This window comes from Emys orbicularis, chromosome 2 (genome assembly GCF_028017835.1).
Source record: "Emys orbicularis isolate rEmyOrb1 chromosome 2, rEmyOrb1.hap1, whole genome shotgun sequence".
In the NCBI taxonomy this organism is placed as follows: Eukaryota; Metazoa; Chordata; order Testudines; family Emydidae; genus Emys; species Emys orbicularis.
This window is the reverse complement of record NC_088684.1, coordinates 292,961,580-292,989,117: the sequence shown is the minus strand read 5'-3', so window position 1 is coordinate 292,989,117 and position 27,538 is coordinate 292,961,580. Positions and strand designations below refer to the sequence as shown.

The 27,538-nt window shown below is 44.6% G+C and overlaps 1 protein-coding gene across 1 annotated transcript in view; it reads left to right on the top strand.

Annotated features, from left to right (window-relative positions):
• SNAP47 (synaptosome associated protein 47) overlaps nt 1-26,910 on the top strand; it is a 38,757-nt gene extending 11,847 nt beyond the window's left edge. Inside the window, exons 2-5 of the mRNA XM_065399091.1 lie at nt 2,284-2,821; nt 11,968-12,452; nt 16,927-17,063; nt 26,713-26,910. Of these exons, the coding sequence (XP_065255163.1) occupies nt 2,322-2,821; nt 11,968-12,452; nt 16,927-17,063; nt 26,713-26,859 (1,269 nt within the window). The 5' untranslated portion in view covers nt 2,284-2,321 and the 3' untranslated portion in view covers nt 26,860-26,910. The remainder of the gene's footprint in view (nt 1-2,283; nt 2,822-11,967; nt 12,453-16,926; nt 17,064-26,712) is intronic.
• The last annotated feature ends 628 nt before the right edge of the window (nt 26,911-27,538 follow it).

Here is a 27,538-nt window from a genome sequence, read left to right as displayed (position 1 = left end):
TCAAAAAAGATATTCTAGCACTAGAAAAGATTCAGAAAAGAGCAACTAAAATGATTAAGGGTTTAGAGAGGGTCCCATATGAGGAAAGATTAAAGAGGCTAGGACTCTTCAGTTTGGAAAAGAGAAGACTAAGGGGGGACATGATAGAGGTATATAAAATCATGAGTGATGTTGAGAAAGTGGATAAGGAAAAGTTATTTACTTATTCCCATAATACAAGAACTAGGGGTCACCAAATGAAATTAATAGGCAGCAGGTTTAAAACAAATAAAAGGAAGTTCTTCTTCACGCAGCGCACAGTCAACTTGTGGAACTCCTTACCTGAGGAGGTTGTGAAGGCTAGGACTATAACAATGTTTAAAAGGGGACTGGATAAATTCATGGTGGCTAAGTCCATAAATGGCTATTAGCCAGGATGGGTAAGAATGGTGTCCCTAGCCTCTGTTCGTCAGAGGATGGAGATGGATGGCAGGAGAGAGATCACTTGATCATTGCCTGTTAGGTTCACTCCCTCTGGGGCACCTGGCATTGGCCACTGTCGGTAGACAGATACTGGGCTAGATGGACCTTTGGTCTGACCCAGTACGGCCTTTCTTATGTTCTTATGTTCTTATGGGATCCCGGGGTTCGGAGGGTGGGAGGGGGACCAGGACTGGGGCAGGGGGTTGGGGCATGGGAGGGGTTCAAGGGTGCAGGCTCTGGGTGGCTCTTACCTCAAGCAGCTCCCAGAAGCAGTGGCATGTCCCCTCTCCGGCTCCTATGCGGAGGCGCAGCCAGGCGGCTCTGCGCGCTGCCCAGCCCACAGGCCGCCCCTGCAGCTCCCATAGGCTGCAGTTCCCGGCCAAGGGGAGCTGCAGGGGCAGCACTTGGGGCAGGGGCAGCACGCGGAGCCCCCTGGCTGCCCCTAAACATAGGAGCTGGCAGGAGGCGGGGGGGGGGGGGGGGGGGCATGCCGCTGCTTCTGGGAGCTGCGCGGAGCGGGGCAAGCCCCAGACCCCACTTCCCAGCAGGAGCTCAAGGGCTGGATTAAATCAGCTCGTGGGCCGGATGTGACCCACTGGCTGTAGTTTGCTCATCTCTGGGCTAAGGGAACTAGGGACATAGGGGTCGCATAGGAACAGTTGAGCTCAGGATGTTTAAGTCAACAATAAAGGAAACTCCAGGCATGGCATGAGTTTGGCTCCTATGCAGCACATGTGTATTGTGGTAGGAGCAGGCTGGTAGGGCCACTTGCTTATGTTTGCCCAAAGACGTTGTTTAAAGAGCTATACAATGTTCATGCTAAACAGTGAATTCTATAATGTTTAGAGGGCTGCATTGGTATCTTTTGGTAAATCAAACGAGTTGTCTCTTGTGCTTAGAGTAATAGAAATCATTTCTGCTTCCCTTAACCTTTGAATGCCCCTGGGTAGCACTTTGAGACATGGCGAATAGGCAGCTAATGCCTTATGTGGTGTTTATAATAATTTATTCACTGATGTGTATGGAAAGGGACATACAAATGAAAGCCTGGGCTGTTTTTACAAAGATGGAATTTTTCACTAACTATACTCTATTTTGGTACATTTTTAAAAAAAATATGCGGAATAAAGCATGTATATAAATGTATTTTATTTATAAAGCACCACCCCAGCCACAGGACTACAGATTATCAAAATACAACCATATACTAATGATTCAAATATCATAAATACACAAAAGTATTTCAGTGAAACATGATCATTTGGGAACAGGGAGGAGAGGCTGGAGAAGGCTTAGGGGGGCGGGATAGCGCAGTGGTTTGAGCATTGGCCTGCTAAACCCAGGGTTGTGAGTTCAATCCTTGAGGGGGCCACTTGGGGATCTGGGGCAAAATCAGTACTTGGTCCTGCTAGTGAAGGCAGGGGGCTGGACTCGATGACCTTTCAGGTTCCCTTCCAGTTCTAGGAGATGGGATATCTCCATTAATTATTATTATTATTATTAAGGCTGGAGTTGCTGTCAGAGGAAACAATAATAAAATACCTTTTTTTGAAAAAAGGAGTCTTTTCAAGGTGAAATTGGAGATGGATCAGAAGAGGTGGCCAATCCCACCCTCTAAAGCTCACAGCAGCCAAACCTTGGTTACCTGCATACCTGAGATGACCTAGTGGCAACATTGAAAGATGTCTGGTGCCTCAGATCAGTTACCCACCAGTATGGAGCCTATGGGGACATCCTAGATCTGTGCACCCTAACTTACAAGAATCACCTCAGATGTATTTTTCTGCCTTGTTTACTTGTTTTCTTTTTCTCACTTTGAAGGTGACATCACTGTAGGAGAGGATCCTAACAGCAAGCTAATGAATGTGGACATATGTATCCATTCGTGGCCCTGTTCCTATTACTTAAACACTGAGAAACGATGGGTCTCTGGCAGACTCTCACTGACTCCTATTGTGGTCAGGTTTACAGCTGACAAGACCGGAGAGCTTCTGGTCAGCTTCCATCTTTCCAGCATCAGTGAGATCAAGAAGGAGTCCTCCAGTTTAATATTCAGCTCCCTCACAATTCTGGAGAAGGAAAACACCAAGCAGTGGTTCAGTTCCCTCCAGCCCAACAGAAATGTGGTCTTCAACATCCTGGAGCACTTCTGGAGGGAGCAGCTGCTGTCGTGTCCAGGGGGTGGAGCTCAGGCAGATTCTGTGCACACAACGAAAGGGAAAGAACTGACTGGTTTACTGTCTGCATCCCAGAAACGTATGGAGGATACAACAAAGGTGCTCCACTATCAGGGTGAACAGTTTGATAACATCATGAAAGGACTGAACAAGATTGACTCTGAAATGGATGTAACAGACAGGTACAGTAGCATAACTGGAGCTGAACAGTAATTGATAGTTCATATTGTATATGTCTGAAACCTTACTGTAAGATTTTCACATTCAGTACTCATGTGACTCCCTTCCATGCACCTTTTTTCAAGTTGCAATGCTTTATTCTTCCAGTTTTGTGTTAATTAGGGAGTGTTGAATATGTCAGAAGGCCTGGTGATTTTATGATGTCGATAATCCTCTCCTAGGGCTAGGATGAGAACACACCAAACTAATTTTCACTTGGGGTAAATTTTACCCCCTCCTCCGTGCACGTGAAGAACCCCTGCTGTGGTTTTACTCTGTAAGGGAGGGGTCTGTTCAGGAGCTGCGTAACCACTGCACTGAGCTCAGCTCTCCTCCCTGTGCTCTAGTGTGTATGGCAGGGGTGGGCAAACTTTTTGGCCCGAGGGCCACATCGGGGTTGCGAAACTGTATGGAGGGCCTGGTAGGGAAGGCTGTGCCTCCCCAAACAGCCTGGCCCCCACCCACGTCCGCCCCTCCCACTTCCTGCCCCCCTCAGAACTCCCAACCCATCCAACCCCCCCTGCTCCTTGTCCCCTGACCACACCCTCCCGGGACCCCTCATCCCTAACCGCCTCCCCAGGACCCTACCCCGTATCCAACCCCCTGTCCCCTGACTGCCCCAACCCCATCCACACCCCCGACCCCTGACAGGCCCCCGGGATTCTGACGCCTATCCAACACCCCCCCCCCCGTTCCCTGTCCCCTGACTGCCCCAACTCCTATCCACACCCCCGCCCCCCACAGGCCCCCGGGACTCTGAAGCCTGTCCAACCCCCCCCCCCCCCCCGTTCCCCTTCCCCTGACCACCACCACCCAGAACTTCCGCCCCATCCAACTGCTCCCTGTCCCCTGACTGCCCCCCAGGACCCTCTGCCCCTTTTCGAACCCCCCCCCCCCCGCCCCCTTACCATGCTGCTCAGAGCAGCAGGAGCTCGCAGTCCCACCACCGAGCCAGAGCCAGCCACGGGTCTGCACTGCCTGGCAGGAGCTGCGGGCCAGAGCACTGGAGGCGTGGCGAGCTGAGGCTGCGGGGGAGGGGAGACAGCGGGGAGGGGACGGGGATAAGCCTCCCAGGCCAGGGGCCTGGCAGGACGGTCCCGCGGGCCGTAGTTTGCCCACTTCTGGTATAGGAGGCAGAGCTGGAAAATCCACTGCTAGATGGATCTTTTCACTGCAGAGGGGACATGTGAGAGCTCGGCAGCTAAGGAGGGGAGGTGTCCTTTCCCCTCCCTGCACAGGTGTTGAGCATGCAGCCTGCAATTTTGGATGGGGGAATTTTGGCCTTAGTGCAGCTGTAGTTGGGGAAATGACTGTAGAAATGGCACCTCCTTGTTCTACATATGTTTTCAAATTGTGCAACCACTTGCTTTTCATTACATATGCTCACTACTATTAGATGCCAGCAGAATCAGTAGAGCTGTGGAGAATGAGCTCCTGGGTTCTGTTTTGTCTTGTGCCATGTTGATCAAAATGTCAGCTAAACTGTATCTGCAGAAAGTTCTTTTCTTACAAGGAACAGAAAACCGATGTTGATATCCCAGGCTGCGTGTGCTTCCTCTTAGAACATTTAAGACAAACCTTTCATATGAGTTATACACCTAAATCCATATTTAGGCTCCTAAAATAAGTAGCCTGTTTTTCAGAGATGCTGAGTTTCCACATCTTACATTGAAGTCAGTGAGAGTAGTGGGTGCTCAGCACCGAAATTTGAACATTTTGTCTTTATAAGGCTTTTAACAATTACTGAGATGGAAGGCAAATGTAATCCGTTTTGTAAGAGTTTGGATGCTGCAAGTAGAATCCAGCAGTGGCATAAAGTAGACTTGTAGAGCTAAGTATATTGTAATATAGCGATATGTTAGAGATATGCAGCTGAAAGGTTCCTTCTGGGATCTGGGACAGATATAATGAAGTTCAGACTAATTTCTTTTTAAAGAAGTTTCTATTTTCCAGTGGGTATAACATCTGTGAGCAAGTGTTGTTGATTTCACAATGATTCTGATTATATTTTCTACACCCTTTAATGAAAAGCCAAGGAAATTGAAAACTTCAGTAGCAGCTTTTAAAGTTCTCTGTCAATAAACAATGATTCAGAAAGTCAATATTCATTGGGTTTTTTTGGAAGAGACATTTGTTTTAGATTAAGATACATTTGATTTAGATTAAGGGAAGTATGGTTTGTCTTCATGAAACTGAAGAAAGTTAGATGCTTTGATTTACAGATGGGTAGAATAAAGGAAGACATTGAACAAATGCTAATTGAGATTCTGTTTATCTACTGCATCTAGGGATTAACTGACATGCAAACAGCCTAAAACTGTACCTAGAAATCATTAGCTTAATGAGGTGTTTTGACTTTGCACTTTACTTGTTGGATTTTTAATTTATTTTTCAAACAGCTGATGGTGACAGCTTTCTCCTCTTAAGCTGAAGTCACATCGTCTGTACAGGGGGAAAAAAACCAAATTCATAGCACTTGAACACTGATCAGTTTACTTTATTGTAACTATTGTGCCAAAGTCCTACTTTAATTAGCATAGATCAGGGAAATAGTCACATTAAACTCCTCAGCCAGTGCCTTCTTTTTGGTGTGTGTGTGTGTGTGTGTGTGTGTGTGTGTGTGTGTGTGTGAAATATCTGTCAGTAATCTTCTTTCCCATGATATTTTTCAGTGTTGTGCAGACGGAGTCCTTAATGTGTTTCTCTCATTAACCCCTTAAATATTTTTTAGCCAACTTGATTAGTAGGCTGCATGAACAGCATCAGCTTTGTGGTGGTGCCTTCATGCGAGAGCAGTAATTGATGTCTAATGCTATAAGTAATGTCCAACGTAGACCACTTTGGAGACTGGTCAACATGGCGAGTGGCTCACCTGAGTTTCCTACAAGAGGAGTTGACCAGAGCACCAGTGTCTCCTTCTGGGAAGAAGAGCCAGCAAACAGCTCAACTTCTCATGCACTGAAATGATTATGTGCATAGGGTGAAATTCACCTCTGTGCAGAGGGCCAGCACACAAGGCCTTTGCACCACTAATATCCTACATAAGCCATTAAGATAGTTCCCAATTTTGTGGGACTTAAGTGGTGCCTCAATCTTGTGCTGGTCTCCTATGCAGAGGGGGGAATTTCATCCTAGTGACTTCATTGCATTTAAAAAAAAGAAAGAAAGATAGCAAATTACTCTCCATTATATACCACAATAATAGATGCCTTATTACAACCTGAAATCGATAGAATGGCAATAGAATAAATTACCCCTGCGTAGAAAATAATTCCTTGTGACTGTGCATGAAGCATTTGGCTTCCAGCAGTATAATCCAGTCTTGGGTATATTTTTATACTTGGGAGTTATTTTACTGCCCTTGCGCTCCTAGCTGGTTGATATTTGTGTAGTATGGTTTCTTTTCTATAAAGGCTTGGGATGCATGGCTTTGTAGAACCTTGTTAATTACCTGCCAAATCCTATTTTGTATATTTTTGTCATGATCTTACAATTAGATATTCCAGAGGACCACAAAGTATTATACCAGCTTTTACTGCCTGCACTAGTTTGCAGTAGCAAATGTTTTATAGTTAAGGTTGAGGCAAAGTTTCTCTTATAAGCCTGGGTAGAATTCCCAAATTAACATTCTGAAGTTTTGGCAGAGATTTTCTGCCGAATCAGACCCAGAATTATTAGAATAATTAGAATGAGAACCCCGGTGTGCACAGGAGCAGGGCTTTGGAGCTGTGCTCCGGCTCCGCTCCAGCTCCAGGCAAAAACCTGCAGCTCCACTGCTCCGGAGCTGCTCCACGCTCCAGCTCAGGGCTCCGCTCCAAAGCCCTGCAGGAGAGAGACACACACTCAGGAAAGGCCCCTTAACCTTGTAATGTTTTTATTAGCACAGTTAGCAAAATCACAGATTCTCCAACCTAGCCAATTAGGTAGAGGTAATACAGGACAGTCAAGATATCCAGCATCTGAGTAGCTGTATACTCTTACCATCTGTTGCGGAGACCTAGAACAGGTGAGACAGGTGATCCATGAGTGGTCCTATATCTGGCTTGCCAAGAAGATTGCGATGGTGTAGGCCAGGGGTAGGCGGCACACGAGCTGATTTTCAGTGTCACTCACACTGCCCAGGTCCTGGCCACCGGTCCCGGGGGGCTCTGCATTTTAATTTAATTTTAAATGAAGCTTCTTAAACATTTTAAAAACCTTATTTACTTTACATACAACAATAGTTTAGTTATATATTATAGACTTATAGAAAGACACCTTCAAAAAAACGTTAAAATAAATCAGAGTGAATAAATAAAGACTCTGCACACCACTTCTGAAAGGTTACCGACCCTGGCGTAGGCCATGGTTAGCCCTGTTATAGGGTTTTATGGCCTCCATGAATATTCATAAGGATGTCCAGCCTTCTCTGTCCAAAACCTAACTTCCTCATGATAATAGTGTTGGGGTGCTTTCTTCCCATAGGTTATTATTTCATTTACCTCAAGCTTATTACAATATGTGCCAATTGGTTATCATGCCATTCTTGCAATGGAACATCTGCTGACGTTCTCATCCTAAAATATCCAAAGCTAGCAATAACAGGCAACAGCAGAATACCAATCAGCAATTTCACCATACTTGTTTGTTACAGCTTTCTATCTTGTGGTACCTTGTGATATAAAGTTACTCGCGGGGATGGTCGTAACCAGTTCCTGTAGCCCCAGGGCTCAATGCAGGTCCCTGCGGGAAGGGCTGGATAGAGCCAACTCCTGTCCTGTCATCTCCCTGGGGGAGGGGGAATGTTCCACCTTGTAACAGGGAGGCCTTCCCAGCTGCTGACTGCCAGAAAGTTGCAGGTCAGCAGGGGACAGGTCCTGCCCTGGGGTTCACAGAGACGTGTATCCCGGAGATGGAAGTTGGGGTCCTGACGACGGCTGCAGTGGGAACAGACCCCAGGGGCTCTGTAGCTGGAAGCAAGCCCAACCTAAGTGAAAGGGGCGGTGGATTTTGCTGGCCAGTGAAGGGTCTGTCATAGCTGGTAGCTGTGAGCCCACGACCGGATCAGGGTCAACTTCCCTTTTGGGGGACACGGGAATGTCTGCCCCAGAGGGGAGCCCAGAGAGGAAGTCCAGACGGAAGGTGAGGGGGAACAGGAGGGTCTGCCCACCTTTTGTAGGGCGGCTTTTCCCCAGGAGGAGGGTGAAGTATCTGCATCTGAAATGCCAGATCCCTCACCTGTGGATCAGATTTTAAGGGAAAACTGGGGGTCAGATCTCCTGGAGGGGAGAGTCCTCCCAGCTGACCTTTTGGGAACAGAGAGTGGGGTGTCCGAGGGGATCTTTCCAATCCAAAGCACTCCATTGAAAGATGCTGTTCCTGCTATGCTTGTAAAGATAAAACTCTCTCTTCAAGGCAGGAGGAAGAAAATTTTTGCATTTGGGAAGCTTCTCAAGTGGGTGGGGCTCAACACAAACAAATTCCAGAGGGAGGGGCTGAGGGCAGGCATGGTTGTAGTGCACCCTTGCCTTGCCAAAACCTCAAACACATGCCTAAATTGAGAGGCAGAAGAATCCGTGTCTGAGCCCCTACTATGGTACACAGGGGGATTGGGAAATACAGTGGACACTGGTCAAGCCAGGCTGTGTGAACGGAATCTGTCCGTTATAAGTTGGCTGTTAATCTGGTGTCTTTTGCTACTTCATCGATGGGTCAAGACAAAGGAGTTGATACTAATAACAAACCCTTTAAAGATGTGTAACATACCTGATTTGTGGAAAAAACTTTTGTATATGCTAGGGATGGTAGAAGTACACTGTGAAAACAGTCAAGAGGTCAGTGTTTTAAACATAGAATCACAGAACATCAGGGTTGGAAGCGACCTCAGGAGGTATCTAGTCCAACCCGCTGCTCAAAGCAGGACCAATCTCCAGACAGATTTTTACCTCAGTTCCCTAAATGGCCCCGTCAAGGATTGAACTCATAACCCTGGGTTTAGCAGGCCAATGCTCAAACCACTGAGCTACCCTATTTTCCCCTTATTTAAGAAACAAATTTAAATATTACATACAAAAAGTGTAACCTTTATATTACACTAACATCTTTAAATGCTCAAAACTCAGCATAACCTTATCTTGTGGAATGTTTTGGATGACTATGTTAAATGTACTGTGTACCTTAATATACAGTGTGCCAAACCCTACTCTCACGTGTGCAAGCTCACCTCCAGTTGCTTTCAACTGGAATTGCATGGATGTGTCAATGAGCAAAATTGAGTCTGGTGTGACTGAATCGTCAAAGACAAAAACAGACTTATCCAGTTTTATAAGTCTGATATAATGTCATTGGTGTGCAAGCCACTTTACATACACATGACACAAATTCCCTGCCCTTGGGAGTTTACAACCAAAGACCCTGATCCTGCTATTTGATGCACAACCTGTGAGCTTCATGGAAGCCAAGGACAGCTGGCAAGATCATTCAGGGGTCTGTGCAATTGCAAAATCTTGTCATCAGTCAGACTGATAACACAACCAAAATGTCACTGCCTCATGGTGGGTAAGGAAGTGGATGAGAGGAGGATAAACCTCAGTAAAAACGAAGTGGAGAATACTATCATAGTGTGTTTTGTATAGAAAGCAGACCATGTAAATTGGTTCCCATGTTTCTAGTTAGTTACTTTTAATGCTTTAAAAGATTGTTTTAAATTTCTCATGGTCAACTGACTCCAGGGGAGTGGTTCTCAACCTGTTTACTATTGTGGACCGCATACAATACTACCTATATGGCCCTGAAGATGTCACATGGGCCATATAGGTACACCTCTACCTCGATATAACGCTGTCCTCGGGAACCAAAAAATTTTGCCGCGTTATAGGTGAAACCGTGTTATGTCGAACTTGCTTTGATCCGCCAGAGTGCGCAGCGCTTCCCCCCCCCCCCGGAGCACTGCTTTACCGCGTTATATCCGAATTTGTGTTATATCGGTCGCGTTATGTCGGGGTAGAGGTGTAGTATCAGCTCTGTGCTGATTGGGCTGCAGGTTGAGAACCACTGCTCCAGGGTTTTGCTGCCCTATAATGCTGCTTTGGCCTGGGAAGATGGTGCATGCTTACAGGGGGTGCTTTTCAGAGTTTCTCTGTGCATGAAACTGTAATTGAACTTCATGGCTACAGAATGGGGCCCTAAAGCAGCAACAGCGTGACACTTTAGAATTCTGTTTTAAAAGTTTCTGCTTCATCACTCTCAGCCTATCATTTTTAGGAGTAGTACAGGATCTCAGCAGTCCTCTCCAGAGCCATAAATATCTGATATTCATATTGTAGTTGGAAGTAGGCTCTTGAAGCAGTTTATTCTGCTTTCCTCTTTTATTATAAATTCACTGGCTTGTTCCCAATTTGATTTCTTTTTGGCCTTTCTTAATTTTATTTTTCAAAGTAGATGGATTTCTTTTAGCAGGCCTGTTTGAACCTTGTACAGAACTTTGATGGCTCATGAACAAAGTGTATTTGGTATAGCTTCCTTTTGAGATTAAATTCTGTGATTGCAGCCAAACTAAACAGGATCTTGAAGTCTCAAAATCTCATGTAGAACAGTTTTAATACTCATTTAATTACTTATTTGTAAGATTGTGCCAACATGATGCATCATTGCATTGGATAGTACCTTTCTAGCGCATGGAAAATGCAAACAGGATTAAGCCAAACTTTTCCAACAAATGCCCATAAACCGTGAAAACTCATACAGGGGCCTTATTGTGCCAAGATTTCTCAATGAGCTTTTACAGAAGTAAATACGCTCTATCCTGGCATTTGTTGTGTGAAGGTGTTTGTTTTAAGTTGTCTTATCTTTATCTGTTAAAGCCATTTCTAATGAAGCTCAAAAGTGAAAATCACATTAATAACTAAGCGTCTGCTACAGGGATCGGCAACCTTTGGCACGTGGCCCATCGGGGAAATCCGCTGGCGGGTCAAGCTGGTTTGTTTACCTGCAGCGTCCGCAGGTTTGGCCAATCGCAGCTCCCGCTGGCCGCGGTTCGCCGTTCCAGGCCAATGGGGGCTGCGGGAAGCGGCGGCCAGCACATCCCTCGGCCCGCGCAGCTTCCCGCAGCCCCCATTGGCCTGGAACGGCGAACTGCGGCCAGCGGGAGCTGCGATCAGCCGAACCTGCGGACACTGCCCATAAACAAACCGGCCCGGCCCGCCAGTGGATTTCCCTGACGGGCCGCGTGCCAAAGGTTGCCGATCCCTGATCTACTACTAGGTAACATCCAAAGTAAAACAGTTTTCATGTAAAGATGCCAATTCTGCTTTCGGTTGACCTGTAGACTTTTCAGTTTGGTCTTCGGGGTTGGGGTGGGGTGGATTAAATGGGCCCCCCATTAGAGAGGGCGCCAGACCAATTGGTATCGCAGCCCGGTTCACAAGGTTGCAATACCACTCAGGTTTGGCCTGGCGACCCCGAGTCGTGCTGTGACCCCGTGAACCAGGTTGCAACACCCAGAGCAGGGAGCTGGGCTGGCCTCAGCAGAGTGAATGCGGGATGGGCTCGCTCTCCAACCTTCCCCCACCCCCTTTGGGCCTCTCCCTAGTGGTCATTTTTTTGGGGAAGAGGGGAGGCTCAATTCATGTTTTGCTCCTAGCCCCCAAAATCCTCTGTGGCATTGCTTCTGACACTGACGGAAAACGCCCAAGGGACATCAGCCCTCATATTTCCCCCACGAGTAAGTTCCAGATTTGTGCACACAGCACAGTGTGTCTTCAGTGCCCAGGTAACAAATAATAAATTTGCATCTGGCACATATTCATGGTGAAAATAGGGGACTTGATTCCGAGTTTTGGTTCCCAGCTCTGACATGGATTTGCTTGAATGAGTCACTTATTTCCCTTGCTTTAACAAGTGGGGTGCTGGGGTTTCTCCCTACTATTTCTAAAGTGCTTTGAGATCTCTGAATGCAATATGCTTTAGAAGTGCAAATTGTGTGGTTTTTTTTTTTAATGATTATAGGAATGAAGAGTTCATTTTCAAGTGTTTATTTCTTAATCAAGAAAGATAATTTGTTCAGAGGTAGGAGGATGGTGGGGACTTCCTGCTGGATTTCACTCTTTTTATATCATCTCTTCCCCATTAGGTTGTTGACGGAACTTGAATCGCCTTCTTGGTGGCCATTCCGTGGCAAACTCTGGAAAGGGCCATTGGAAGCAAAGCCAAAGGAAGAAGCCACAATTTCAGGGTCAAAGAACCAGGAAGGAGTCATAATCAGAATTCCAGTGATCATCACCCTCGGAACGAATTCTAACGTCATGCCAGGAAAATTCACACTTCTGGTTTCTTGCCTGGAAATCAGTGACTCCAATTCTCAGGTCATTCACCGGTTTGAATTGAAAGATGTAGATGATATCAAAGTTCATACACCATACGAGATCAGCATCCGTCAGAGGTTTATTGGGAAGCCAGACACCTCTTACAAGCTGTTGTCAGCAAAGATGCCAGAAGCAATCCCAATCTTGGAGATGCAGTTTAGCAAGAAAATACAGTTTTTGGAAGATGCATTGGGATTTGCCGGTGCAAGGAAATCTCCTCAGGCAGATCTGGGCAATTCCATTTGGCAAGCAGGTAAATGACAGAAATAAAGCGATCAGTCACGAAGCTGGTTCATTAGTAGCAATTGTTCTTCAACATTTCACAAAATTTGGAAGAACACTGTGCAGGTTTTACAGTGCAAATCCTCTTCCGTGCCTTAATAATCTAATGATGATGAGACCACGCAAATGATAAAAGGAAACCTTTGACAGTAAGAGAGCAATATTAGCTATCATCACTAGTGACTATCTGAGAGCAAGGGGTGGGGATGGAGAGATGGGATAAGCATTTCCCTACCAGCTTGAACATAATTTTGCCAGGGTTTGGCTGTACATCACGAGGCCTACATTTTCAAAAGCAATCAGTAACTATGGGTACCTTGATTCTCTCCCTCCCCCCTCCCCCCGGCAAGAGCCAAACTTGAGACATCTTAAAGGGGCCTGATTTTCAGAAAGTGCTGTGCACTCTCTCAAGTTGGGCCCTCCGAAGCTGAGTTACCCAAACATACTAATTGCTTTTGAAAATGATTAGTTTAGATTTGAGTTTCCTTCAGGTTCCTGCCTCCATTTTAAGTACCTCTTGGCTCGCTTGCCCCTATTGGATTTTGTGCCTGTCTTTTGCCAGTGGTCTTTTGAGATCCACACCCTTTCTCTCCCCACCCCCCCACACGCTTGAGTCGTGTGTCGTAGCTCTTTTCCTTGTGGCTGATGACAGCTAGAGATAGCTCTGAACTGAACCTGTCATTGAGTTAATCACAGCCTGTTTAAAACTGCTAACTTTCATCCCAGCATGATTTAAAATGACCAAGGTGTTAAACACCAACTGCACCAGACATGCTATTAATAATAATTAAAATTACAGCAGACCAAAAAGCAGCAGAGGCCTATTACTCCCAGCTCCCATACCAGGTAATTTGTTTTTAAAACCGTATTATTTGTGCACGAGAACCCACTGGTTCTAGAGGAGAGGAGATGAATCCATAGTATGGCCATTTTAAGGATATGCTGCAAGATTAAAAACCTTTCCATCACAACCAGAATGAAATTCACTATCCCTATTCTCCTTCCCCCACCCCCTCAAAAAAAAAAATATATTCTGCAAGCACCGTTTTCTGTAACCCCTAATGGGAGAAGAGCTAGTGTTCCCTTGAAGTCCAGTAGGGATTTCACTACTGCCATGCTAACCTGGAAGGCCCTCAGATATCATGGTGAGAGGTGGCAGGACAACACTGGTACTGAGATATGGATGGATTTTTTTTTTTTTTTTAATGGGCAGTTGACTGAGGAACAAACCAGTTAAAAAGATACATTCCCAGTGCATTTAAAAATTTGAACAGCAATAGAGAGCTGACATGGCAAAAGAGTAGATGAAACCAACATACTTTCTATGCACCGAACTAAAATTGGATTTCAGCAGGGACAAAATGTTCTCTTGTTGACCAGTCTTCAAGGACCGGGGCTTGGAAAAGCTTGTTAATTTTTAAGGAAATAACTCTTAGGCACTTGGCACTAAAATGTAAGCACAACAACTTAGAGGAAAAACAACCTGCTGATTTCCAAGCACCGAGTTATCCAGGCAAATTGGTGTTCAGTTCCTGATAGACTTAATGCTTGTTACATAAAATAATTGGTTATAAAGCCTTATTTTGCTTTGTTTCTCACTGCTCTGCTCTGTTTGCAGCTGAGTCAGTGAGTCGAGGATGTTGCTGTCCTATCCCCACCTGCATTTTTACTGTTTAAGTTGGAAACACCAATAGAAGAAACTGGAGGTTGTGGAAATCATGACGTCTGTGACTCCACCAAAACTTCTTTCCCTTGTTTGTTCATTCTGTAGATCCAGTGTCAGTGACATATTGTTGCCACAAGATGGCAGTCACTGACTGCATTTTAACCTGTAGGTTTTTTCCATACCTCTGGTGGAAACATGGATTTTTCTAAAGGAAAAAAAAAAATTTCCAGACGCTGAATTCTGATTCATGAACTAAAAGACACAGATAATCTTTTGTACAGTTGTCTTTACATTTGAGACTTTCTGTAACAGCAGATGCTAACCCATGGCATTCCCATGGCTTTGACAGAACACTGGCATTTTAATATTTCACCTGAATATAATTCCCCAATGAAAGAGGCAGAAACTATGCATGCTTCGCATTCATTCATACATATATATGTATATAGAAGGTATATTTTCCTCATAGTTTTGACTTGGGTTCAAGTACAACCCTCACTGAAGCATTCTGTATCTTCTAGTTTGCTTGAAACCAATTGTCTAATTGCCTTGGATTTGCTTACTAGCTTTAGCCTATTGGACAAACCCATACAGGGTGTTCAACAGCCTACAATTATCTAGTTCTTGTGCCTTAGTGTAAGATAGGTTTTGCCGGACTGGATCAGACCCTTAGACTATCTGACCAGTAATAGCTACTTCAGAGAAATGTACAAAAAATCCAACAGTACACAGTTATGGGGTAGCCTACCCCCAGGGAAAGTGTCCTCTTGACCCCCAATAGTTAGAGGTTGGCTTATGTCCTGCAGCATGAGAGTTTTACATCCCTTCCAAAACTCCTGAATTGTTAATCCTTACTATTCTAAGGATAGTTATCTATTTGAATGCCTTGTTATCCATATGAATGTCCAATACTTTTTTGAGGCCTGCTAAGCTCTTGACCTCAATGATACCTTGTGGCAATGAGGTCCCTGGGCCAGTTGTGGTTTGGGAGAAGAAAACATATTTCCATTTCTCATCTTTAAATGTTGCTGCCTTTCAATTTAATTTAATCTCCTTTTTATTAAGTAAATAAAATCTGCCCAATCTCCTCCTGTATCCCATTCGTTATTTTGTGTACCTTTTATCATATCCTTTCCTATTTCTCTTTTCATCAAGAGAAACAGGGCCGAGTATATTTCCCAGTGAATTAACTAGTGAATGAATACTGAATATGACTATTCTAATGAATTAACTAGAGAATGAATACTGAATATGACTATTCTAATGAATTAACTAGTTTTAAATGGCACTCAATTGGTAAGAGACACAAAGAATCTTGTCTAACCATAGGCAGAAGTTTTTTTTCCATGTTCCTTTAAACAAGATTGCAGTAGTAGTTTACTACAAACAGTATTTAAAAAAAAAATAGTGTTTGATACTTAGTGACTCAGAGGATAGAAGAGGAAGTTGGACAGAGTAGTACTAGCACAGTGAATGACTTGCTTGTCTTAAAGCTTGATTGTCTGAGTCCAATAACAGACAGACTGATAACCAAATAATTCCAGGGGATTATGAGTTTCCAGTAATTACATGCGAGGGATTTAGGTTTTTGTATTTTTAGTTTAGCTTTTGTCTCCTTTTTCATTAAGAAGTAACGCTATCCAAAGTAGTAGCGTATGTGCTGTCAGGCGGCCAGCCAGCTTGGCCCCAGTTCTTTGGATCCAGAGCGAGCTCCAGCTTCCAACTTATTTACTTTCTGTCCTGATGTCTCCAGCAGCTGTTGTCGCTGTGCCGTGTTAGGTCAGGCTGTGCGATAGCAGGCAGTGGCAGCTTCCTTCGACGTTCAGTGCCCCTTTAAGTGGGACCACTTCTGGGATGTTTGGAGTGTCTTCATACGTAAATATGGTTGGTGCTAAACACCCGAGACAATCTGTATTACAAATAATGGCCTTTAATCGTAGCACTTCTCTGGGACAGGAGGTATCAGATATTGCAATAGGAGCCGGTGCTTTAAATAAAGGACAGGTGGCATGCTGCTTCAGAAGTCAAATCCGTGCTGCTGCACTGATTAGCTCTGTGTGCGCTGTTAGCGTCAGTATTGCCCTTTTGTTCCGAGGCTAGCTGACAGGATTCACAGGTGTTCTCCAGAGCAAGCTGTGTTTTGCAAATTGAATTGACTAATGTGTGAAGGGGAAGCAGCAAAAGAGCCTACGTTTTTCCTGTACGGAACAAACACCTTACCTCTGTGTCGTCTGCTTCAAATGGCTGCTTGGGGTCCAAAATTAACCTTTTAGCAATTGGCTCCCTGGTACTAAGTAGCTTGTCTGGGGCACGGCAGGCCTTCCAGTTGCTACGTTCTGCAGGCTAGCCTGAGAAGTTGTTTGTGTAGTTATGACTGTCGCATGATCTCTGATGTGTTACATAGATAATGGATTTTATTTCAGAGGAAGAGTCATAGAATCATAGAATATCAGGGTTGGAAGGGACCTCTAGTTATGGACCATCTAGTCCAACCCCCTGCTCAAAGCAGGGCCAATCCCCAGACACATTTTTACCCCTGTTCCCTAAGTGGCCCCCTCAAGGATTGAACTCACAACTCTGGGTTTAGCAGGCCAATGCTCAAACCACTGAGTTATCCCTCCCCCCATTAAATGTGATGATTCTCATTTAAGTTCCTCTTGCATCTCAACAGAAGCCTCCACTGTGCAAAGCATAAAGCACTTCACTTGGTCTTACCTCCTGCATTCTCCACCTGGTCCAGCAGATGTCACTGAATGACTGTCTGAATTTCTCTTTACAGCCACCGGACGCATAGTAAGCGTGGTGCAACCTGGATCCTCATCGGAAGGAGGCGGAGGTGGAGGTGGAGGTGGGCAGGCTCAGCTGCAAAAGCAAAAACAAATCATGTCTGAGTCAGAAACTCAAGAACTTAAACAGGTACTGTCGAGAGGAGCCCAGGTTAAAGCAGCATATACCAAAGCCCTTTCCTTGTGCCCTCCCCCTAAACGTAAACACTCTGAAGCGGAGCAGGGTTCATCCCTAGGTCTTATACACAGAGCTCTTAATTTACTATAGCCCAGGTCATCTTATCCTCTCTTTCTCTGGAACTCTGGAGGGACATAAAAAAAAAATCCACCCCTCAGTGTGCTTTCCACCACCTTTTGTTGGGTTTTGGGGTGTTTTTGCCTTGTTTTATTTTGTTGAGAAATCGGGGATTTGTCATCACGGTGAAAATAGCTCTGGGATTTTGATTCATTGAAAAGTCGCACGCTCGTGCCACCTCCATTCTACACTGAAAATTAAATGTTTCAGTACTGATTTTCCAGATCACATTATGCCCATTTGTACTTTCTCCTTCCCTGTTTTACAGCTCTTTAAACAGATGCCATCAACTTGAATTTTTTTGAACGATCATTTATCTGTATTGCAGTAACATCTGGGGGAGCCATTGTGCTGTGGGTGGTAAAGACCCTATCCCCGAGAGCTCGCAGTCCAGTTTAGATACAAGATCCAACTGGTGGATTGGACAGATGAATGTGGGGGCAGGGACAAGGTTGCAGTAAAAAGGCTAACTTTTAAAAAATTCCAGTCTACTACAACTGCCTTAAAATATTAGGTCCTGAATTTGTTTTAAATTCCTTAAAAAAATAAAATAAAACATTTTTCTCCTGTTGTTGAAGCCTTTTCAGCCGCAGAGAGACTGACCATACAGGAGAGTGCTGTCAAAGTAAACAACCTGGAAAAGCAAAGGAATATATTTTCACTAACTTACATGTTACTTATATCTGTAATGAACCCGACATTTTTAGACAGGTGTGACTTTCAAACCGATTGTGCCCCTTTAAAATATTTCGTAAAGAATATATTGGGGGTGTTCCTGGCATTGTCCTTTTCCTGTCTCTCACTTGAATGATGCTTTTGAGGTTTCGTGATAGCATCGTGTGAAAGAGCCACTTATTCTGCTTCAGCCTGTAGTTGTTCATTCTCCTTCTCTCACGTAATTCCAGACTCAAACCCCCTTTTTAATTAAATTGGACCTGAGTTTGCAAGTACGCAGCAGTCATTTTAAGGATGGCTAAAAATGAAAACCTTGCAAAAAAAACACATTATAGTTAACAAAAATCACTACTAGCAACCCACAGATGTCAGAAGTAAGGTTAGACTTAACAGAAACCCAGACAGTTGAAAGGTTGTCTTTGCAGGGAAACAGACTAGAGATCTTTTTTAAAACAGAAAGTCCCACTAATCATTTCAAAGTTCACCAGAGCCCCTTTGGCCCCAAGGGGCCATTCTGATATTCCTAATACACCCAGCCAAGGTTTTCCAAAGTGTCTGATTTTGGAGACCTCCATTTTCAAGTACCCAAATTGAGAGACCTGGATACTGAATATGAAATACTGAGCACCTGCTTTCCGAAAATCTGGTCCCTGTAAGTTGCCTCAGGTTGCGCCCCCAATAATTGAGGCACCCAAAATAACACTTGAAAAATCATTGCGCCCCACCTCCTTCCCTCACCCAAGGATAAATTCCATAGTACACCTCTTTGGACAAAAAATGGGTCTTGTAAACTATATTTCACAACGACTTTATGCATTAAACTCAATTGAAGTGTCTAGGATTGTCTGCTTTTGAGAGAAGGTGAGGGGAAAGGGGGAAATGTAAATTAGGACAATGCATTATTGTCCTCCTGGGATGGGGTGTGCTCTTCATACTAGCCCAACAAGAGCTGGATTGGGCCAGCCCAATCAGCTAATTAGCCTGCAAGCAGGGGAGCTTTAGGCTGGAGGCAGCTAATTAGAAACAGGCTCACCCTGTGCTGAAATAGGCAGGCCTTGTATAAAGCCAGGTAGGTGGCTGCAGTCCGGGGCTGGTGCTCTTGAGAGAGGCTGCTGGGAAGTAGGCTGCAGTCACTCCTTGAGTGGAGGGCGTTGGAGTCTGGGAAACCCAGAGAGGAGGAAAGCCAGATATGTAGGAAGAAGCCCAGGAAAACAGCAGCAGGAGATAGGACTGTAAGGGACCGTGGCTGCTTGTTATAGGGTTCCTGGGCTGGAACCCAGTGTACAGGGTGGGCCTTGGTTCCCCTACCAGCCCCTGGGGAGTGGCAAGGTCATCGGAGGCACTAGCCAGACAGCAGGTCTTGAAAGACTATGTATTCCCCGGAAGCGGAGGGCTTTAGTGACTTGGCCTGAGGGCTAAGCCACAGCGAGGAAGCTGCAGATCCGAGTCAGCAGGGCAGTAGAACGAGACAAGATGGGAGAAGACAACACTGGCGGGAGAGCGCAAGCTGGCATAGCTAATCCCCAGGACGGCTAGCAAGAGGCACCGCTCGCGATGAGTGGATGCCGTGACACTCCCCAAAATCAGTATGCAAATCATTTAACTTTCTAACAAAACGTGCAGTCATTGAAGTGGAGTTGACCTTTTTTGAGGACTTTAAGGCTTATGAAAAGCAAAGTCTGAAATTTATAAGTGCAGCTACTGCCTCTCTACAATTCAACCTAACACTTGGGCAACTCTTATGCATTCAGCTGGGTTACTTGTTTATCTCGTAACCTGTCAGTGATATAACTACAGAACTAGACTTTGCAGTTGTAACTGACAGAGCATAAAAGCCAAAATGTTAAAGGAAGGGCTGTTGTCCACGAGCTGTGAGGGCTGCTGAAGATGCCTACATATTTTGCAGCACCTCTTAGAAGAGGCTCTTGAGGAATTCCTTATTCCAGGGCCAATTCATGACAAATACATGGCCTATTTCAATGCCTGGAAACTATTATGGCACTCTGCCGTTATGAGTGGTGAGTGTAGGCTGCTCCTTACTAAGGCGTGATCCTGACTGCTCCTGCCCCCAGCAGCTCAGGCTCAAGAGGAGCCACATGTATTTCTCTTGTCTGCATTGAGGGCCTCACCTTCAGTGCTGCTGCTCCCAGAAGTTCTCCATGCACCGTCTCTGCTGTCTACTCCAGAACTGTGGAGCAGAGTCAGACAGCTCGATTGAGAATCTATGCAAACCTCATCCTTCTTCCCTGTGGAGAAGGAATGTGGTGGGATAGATTAGAAGGGAAGGAGGTATGAGGATGTGGAAGAAGAGAACCTAGGATTGCTTGAAGGGGCAGATGCCTACTACTGAAGGCAGGTATACAAAGTAGATCTGTTTCTGTGGGGTGAACTTTATACTAAGGTCCAGGCGCAGCACCTTTATGGAGATCCAGTACAAACCCTTCTAACTATTGTTGAGGATGGTTGGTGTTTAAAGTGCTGCTCCTGGACCTTGCAGTCATGGAGCAGGCAATCAGGGCGTCATGTATCTGCTTCTGGCATGTAGGTAACTGGCAAACTTCTCAATGCCCTGAATATCTCCATTAGATTTGCCCTATACTCCAGGTTATTATTGGGAGGCAGCATTGACTAGTCAATAGGATGTAGGACTGGGAGTCGGAAGACTTGGGTTCTGTTGACTGTGCCACAGACTCTGAGCAAATGACTTCACTCACTGTGGCTCTGCTTCCCCCTCCGTAAAATGAGAAGAATGATAGTTGATTATCTTTGTCAAGCATGTCGAGATTTAAGGGCGAAACAAGCACTAAGTGCAAAATGTTAATGTGTGCAAGGCAGTATTGTAACTGTGGTATCCACCATTTTGAAAATTGCTTCATGGTATTCTGACCCTTGTGTGCTGAGTACCAATATTTTCTGAAGAGTTTCCCTCTTGAAAATTGATTATGCTCTTTATTTTTGGAATATCTTTAGTTCTGGACTGGAACTGGTAGGGACTGTGAAGGGCTTTGTAGAGCTCTTTGTGGAATGGGTAAGACCAACAGACCATTTTAGGGTCGGAGAGATGCGAGGGGAATGGATAATTAACAGTCAGGGAAATATCTGAGCTACAGGGTAGGCCTGGGGAGAAACATTCATAGGTGAAGTTCTTTCACAAAGCTACTCACATTTGTAGCAGCAACTCAACGAACTGAATATTAAGTACTTTTCATTAGAGCCGGAAGCCCTTAATAGTCTGGAATCGTGATTGGGTACTTAAGTGAAAGAACTTGCCAGGACTTCACCATGAGGCGTTCGTGATTAAAACACAGCATTTTGTGGTTGTGTGGGCAGCGTTCCATTAGCTGGGCTATAGATTTGCAGAAAGAAGTCGACTGTGTTCCTGTGGTCTGTGGCTGAGTCGCTGTCTACCGGCTGACCATGGCTGACATAATGTCATTGGGTGTGGGAAGGGATACGATAATATTAGCTTAAGGATTGTGGTTGAGGAGGGGGAGTGGGATTTTGTTCACTAGATTTGGTTTGGCAAAATAAATTCAGTGCTTTCTAATTTCCGCTCTGTTAAACCTTTCCTGCCAAGGAGCTATTACCCTTGTGTTTACTACATCTGCAGTTTGCATATCCCATATAGCAGATGATACTATATAAAGAAATTAATTTCCATAGCATTTGTGAAAAATCCATGCATTTCATTGTGTATCTTTCCAGTGGCTTCTCAGTGCCTCTTTGGTCATATGATTCTTCTAGTTTAGTTTAGTCTTTTCACTCTGATACTTTTCTCTGCCTTTATTTACCTTTGTCTTGCATTCACACTTCATCTTGGGAAAGCATAACTGTTATGAAGTCAAAGAAGCAGTGCTTAGTTGTGGGACCATTCAGCCACAGCATCAGAGTGCTGGAATAGCTCTATTTGTAACTTATACACGCCTTAAAGCCTGAAGAAACAAATAACCAGTACAGCAAATCCTGTAAAACATCTCTTGATTGCTGTCAGATGTTCCAGACAGAATGCACCTGCTGTGCTATCGAATGTACCTATTCTAGCAATCGGGTTGTTAACTTCTGAGTATAGGACACAAATTTTGTGCCATAGGATGCACTCCGCTGACTCCCTGGAGGCCCCAGAAGAGGATTTGTGAGGTCTGAACCACTGGCTGCATGTGTACACTGCTTGAGTGCACGTGTGACTTGTGCCTGACGACGTAGGTACTGTGCAGTTACATGCACGTGCCAGGGGCCCCATTTCACAGCTGCCCCAAATGGGTGCATGTGATCCCCATAAAAGCAGCCTTATGAATCTCTGTATAGCCTTTCTGTTCCCGTGGATGTAGTTGAGACATGCCAGGATTCAGATTTATCTGAGCAGGAGCTGAGTGGAGGGGCCATTGCTGGATCAGGGGCACATGCATTTACGCAAACGGATCCTTCCCCTGATGTCAGGCCTCTCCCCTCTGTGGCACAGAGCCTGTGGAGTGGACTCCTCAAGGAATTCAGGGAAGCCAAAATCAGAGCAGCGAGCGTTCATCTTAACACCTGCCGCTTTCTGCATTTTGCTTATTTTTACTGGTGGATACCTATATGCAGTGTTTGACCAAATTTGTCTCATGTCTTACTTTAATAAGGTATATCTCCATATACTATATCTCATAGAACTGAAAGGTCATCAAGTCTAGCCCCCTGCCTTCACTAGCAGGACCAAGTACTGATTTTGCCCCAGATCCCCCTAAGTGGCCCCCTCAAGGGTTGAACTTACAACCCTGGGTTTAGCAGGTCAATGCTCAAACCACTGCGCTATCCCTCCCCCTTGCTATAAAGAGGTTACCGCAACCGTGGTGGTGGTATTTTCATTACAAATACAGGGCCTGAACCGAGATCAGGGCCCTGTTGTAAGCTCTTTGGAACAGGAACACTCTTTGTTTGTATAGTGCCTGCCACAATAGGGCTTGGGCTGCATGTTCTGCCATAATACAAATGAATAATATAGTTCTGCTAGGTGCAGTACAGACACCTAGAAAGGGACACTTCTGTCTTGAAAAGTTGACAGTCTAAGTAAATAAAAGTTGGGGAAAGTAAAGTATTATTCTCCTCACTTTACAGTTGGGGAACTAAGGCACAGACAGATTCAGTGACTTTCCCAAAGTCCCCAACAGGAAATCTGTAGCAGGGTTGGGAATTGAACCAGTTTTTCTGAGTTGCAGCCAGTGGCTTCCTCTTACTGCTGGAGTTGGAAAGGCAGGAGATTGCTTGTGAGGCCACTGATTTTACTGATCCGTTCTGAATGCAAGTGGCCAGGAAAGATGTCTTATAACTTCAGTCCTTAGTATTGCCTCTGATGTGCAGTAGCATGTTGTAAATAGAAAGGAGGGATTTCATCTCTTGATTCACAGCCCAAATTAGGTTTTGGCACAGAAGGCATCCGATCTTTTAGTGGTTGGCAGAATTTGTGCATTGATGACTAGACATCTTGTCATTGGTTTGCTCCACAAAAATAGTAACCATTTTTAAGGTTTGGCCAGACTACTGACTCTAGTAATCTTTCCAACTATCTTTATGTGGGCAGCAGTAGATGCAGCATTTTAACTATGTCAGACCACCTTTCGAAGAAAACTACACCCACACACAACTTGAATTTGCAATGCGGCTAGCAGGCAAAGGGTTAAGCAAATTGTTACCAGACTCTCAGTATGCCGACAAAGGAAATTAGTGGATGAAAATGAGCCACTTGCAAATTTTTTGTTTGTTTGTTTGTACCAGGAACCACATCAGCACCTTATCTTCAAATCAGACCCTAATGGGCAGGTAAAATGAACAGAGCACTGTAGCTGTCTAAATTCCCATTTTAGTGGCGTTCATATTTTAAAAGCCTTCTGTTCGAAACTATTGTTCTTTCTTGGGGATTTTAAATTTTAAGCCCATTTGAATTAATCTAGAGCACATCAAAATTAATCAGGTTTAAAACTAATAATAGGCCAGATGTTATAATAGACCTGTTTGCTTTTGCACAATTTTATTTTGTAAAAGGGGGGGAGGGATAGCTCAGTGGTTTGCGCATTGGCCTGCTAAACCTAGGGTTGTGAGTTCAGTCCTTGGGGGGGGAAATCTGTCAGGGACAAAGCAACAGAGAGTCCTGTGGCACCTTTAAGAATAACAGATGTATTGGAGCATAAGCTTTCGTGGGTGAATACCCACTTCATCAGACACGTGTATTCACGCATGCGATGTATTCACCCACGAAAGCTTATGCTCCAATACATCTGTTAGTCTTAAAGGTGCCACAGGACTCTGTAGCTTTTTACAGATCCAGACTAACACGGCTACCCCTCTGATACTGTCAGGGACAGTACTTGGTCCTGCTGTGAAGGCAGGGGACTGGACTCAATGACCTTTCAAGGTCCCTTCTAGTTCTATGAAATAGGTATATCTCCATATTATTAAATACTAGTGTTTCTGGGGAGTGGAAAGTGTCTCTCTTTCCTTTCTGGCTTCTCTTGTGCCACCTCCTGTTAATCTGTAAATGTGTTTGAGCCTCCACTTGGCATACCAGCAGTCCCACTGCCTTGTGCTGTGATCTCAATGGATTTCACAAGCTAAACTGGGTCAGGCCAGGTCAATACTTTAGCTCACTGATGCTTAACAAATTAATAAGAATCTTTGTTTGAATGCCTGGTTGCTGCAGAAAGTGGTGGTGAGTCAATAGAGGAATTCTCCCCCCCCTTCCCCCCCCCCCCCCCGATTTTGCAGTAAGCCAGTGCCCCCGCATGGAGTTGGGGACACTGTGCTGCTGGAGAGGCCATCTTTCCAATCAGATGTAAAACTAAGTTTCTGACCACTTGTGATTTACGAAGAGTGCTGGGGGAGCGTAAAGCTCCATCTATAAAACCCCAGGGCCCTAGCTGATCTCCAATTTGAGTAGTTATTTTATGTCTGTAAATTTCTCCTCCAGTTCCAATTGGATACGGTAATCCTCATTTCCTGTTCCCAACTGATGTGTAGTGTAGCTGCACACTGCTAGACAGCTGCTGCATTTGATCCAAGATGTGGGTGAAGTGACCTCCATGTCCCTTACCTACAGTATCTCCCTGGAAGTGTTGAGAGGCTTAATAAATTAATATTTGTAAAGAGCTTTGAGATCCCTCCATAAGTGGTGCCAGGTATTTGAAGAGAAAATAGAACAACTGTCCTCCTCTTCACTATTCTTTTTACTACAGAAACCACACGGGCATGTTTTATCCTTTAATAATTAACACTGTCATACAAGGATCAACAGCAGAATCATAAACAAGAATGTCTTGTCTAGGTGCTCACCATGTCATGGCGATAAGCAGAGTAAATGGACCTAAAGAGAAGAGAATGGTCTTTCCACAGATTCCGTTATGATGGCGTGAATAAACACCTGTTATAGCCAAGGAGGGTAGTGACGTTCTGTTGTTGCACACAGTATCAGGATGTGTATGGGCCACCATGGCAGCAGAAGGAACCACTTTCTAGTAGAGGGGAATTGAGAAGCGCAGTTCTCCATCCCCGTGATATGAGGCAGGTTTTCCAAATCCCCTCCTTATACATCTGTCAGGAAAGGTAGCTGAGTCTTGTCAGAAGATCAGCCAGGCTGGACAAATGGCTTTGGTTCACACTAGGTTCACACAAGGAAGTTTAGTTTTCTCTTTCACCATTTGGATCTCTATTTGGGGGGTTAGCCATATGTGATCACAGAAATTAGAGCTGGTAAAGGCCTAGTGGGTCATTGTAGATTATCTTAATGGACCTTCCTGGCCTTAAATTTGTGTTGATTTGGCTTTTTCACACTCACCTCAGAGGCTTCTTCCTTATCTAAAACAATGCTCATGGGCTTTTCCAAACACTACATAGAACAGGATCGCTGGGAGTTACCTTGCAGTCTCTCTGGGTGTTTGCTTATGGTTACATGAGGGAGTGGTAATTTGCTAAGTGTGGTGTTAACTGGTTTATTTGTAATATAATGCTTGTGTGGGCCTCTTGCTTGTAGCCTGGAATAGTGTAGCAGTCAGTGTATCTGTTATTTCCCATCTTGATGACCCCAAAGTAGTCTCTCTGACATCCCTGACACCCACATTCTTCCCCTCCCATCTATCTAATATGATCCTGCTCCACTGCTTCTGACCATGTTACCCTCCTTCCCCTTCAGATCCCTGCATGTCCCCCTTCTTCACTGCATCATGCTTAAACAACTGGTCCCTTTACCTTCTAAGACCTATTCAACTCTACTCTTACCCAAGTATTCAATACAGTCTTTCACTGTGTGACCCCTCTCTCGCTCCTCTGACTATTCCCATTTTAGTGCCCTCTTTGTCCGCTTCTCCTGCAGCCACCTTGGGACCTTTTGCACAGTGGGATGTCTTCTCGGTGCTGATCTGTCAAGCCACTACCTATCTTCATTCAAATGGTTCCTGCAGACTCTCTACTTCCATAGTGCTCACAAGTGAGTCAGTTATAACTGAGTCAGCTAGAAGCACAAATGCCTAAACTGAGAAACCGTGTAACCTTATTGCTCTAACCCTCACGCTGTCCTTTCTGTTGTTCTAGCCCCACTTGCATCATGTCTAAAATTAGATTATCAGGACAGATTCTCTCTGCTTGCCCCATCAGGCACTTAGCCCACTTTGGGGCACTGTAATATTAAATGGTGGAAATCTTAGCCCTGTCATTTTGCTGGACATATGGAGGTAGGATCTGATTATTTAAAACTTGCATATTACAATTGCTCTTCACGTCTGAAGATAACTGAAAAGTCTGTCCAGGTCATTCACGGAAAGCTCTTGATCTCTTCTTCTGGCAGATACTGAAGAAGCTTAAGAGCCTCGCCATAGAAACAGACACAGAACTGGAGAGACAGGACGAAGTTCTTGACGTCATCTCCACCTCTGTAGACCAGACAACTTTGAATATTGACAAGCAGAACCGCAGAATGAAGAAGCTAACGTAGCACCCATACGAGCCAGCGAGGATGGTAACGAGAGGAACTGTGCAATTGTTTCTTTAACAGACTATTTATAGCCTTTTTGATTGTATAGGAGCCATCTCTAATACTGTCTTGAATGTTGCTGTGGAACTTTGACAGGGAGTAAGGGGGAAGGAATGTGGAAACATTTCCAGACTGGGATAACTTTTAAAGGCATTTTAAAATGAAAAAGGCCTAAACTGTTAATTGTGGGGAAACAATGACTGTGAAATCCCTGCTACAAAAGATCCTTAAATATAAAATACTATGACTTCATCTGAGTTGACATCCATGACACGTGCTAAGTTACTGCTTTTGCAAAGTAACTTTTCTGTAACAAATAAGTGAAGATGAGGGGGTAATGAATTGTGTCTTTATACCAGATAATTACACCCCAAAATTCTTGCAAGTTCTCTCCAAAAATGGTGGTAGAGTAGAAGTTGGCCAGTTCACACTAAGCACCAGGCGTCCCACTACAAGCTGCTGAATTTTACAAATTAGTGATTGAGTGAACAAGCCTAATTGTTAACGATAAAAGAACTTTGTTCACTTATTGTACAAATGTAGTTTTAAGATTCCTAGCACAGTGTACTAGTAAAGCTTTTATGTAATGAAGTCTTAGTACTACAAGAGCTTGCCACAGCTTTTGGCTATGAAATCTTTG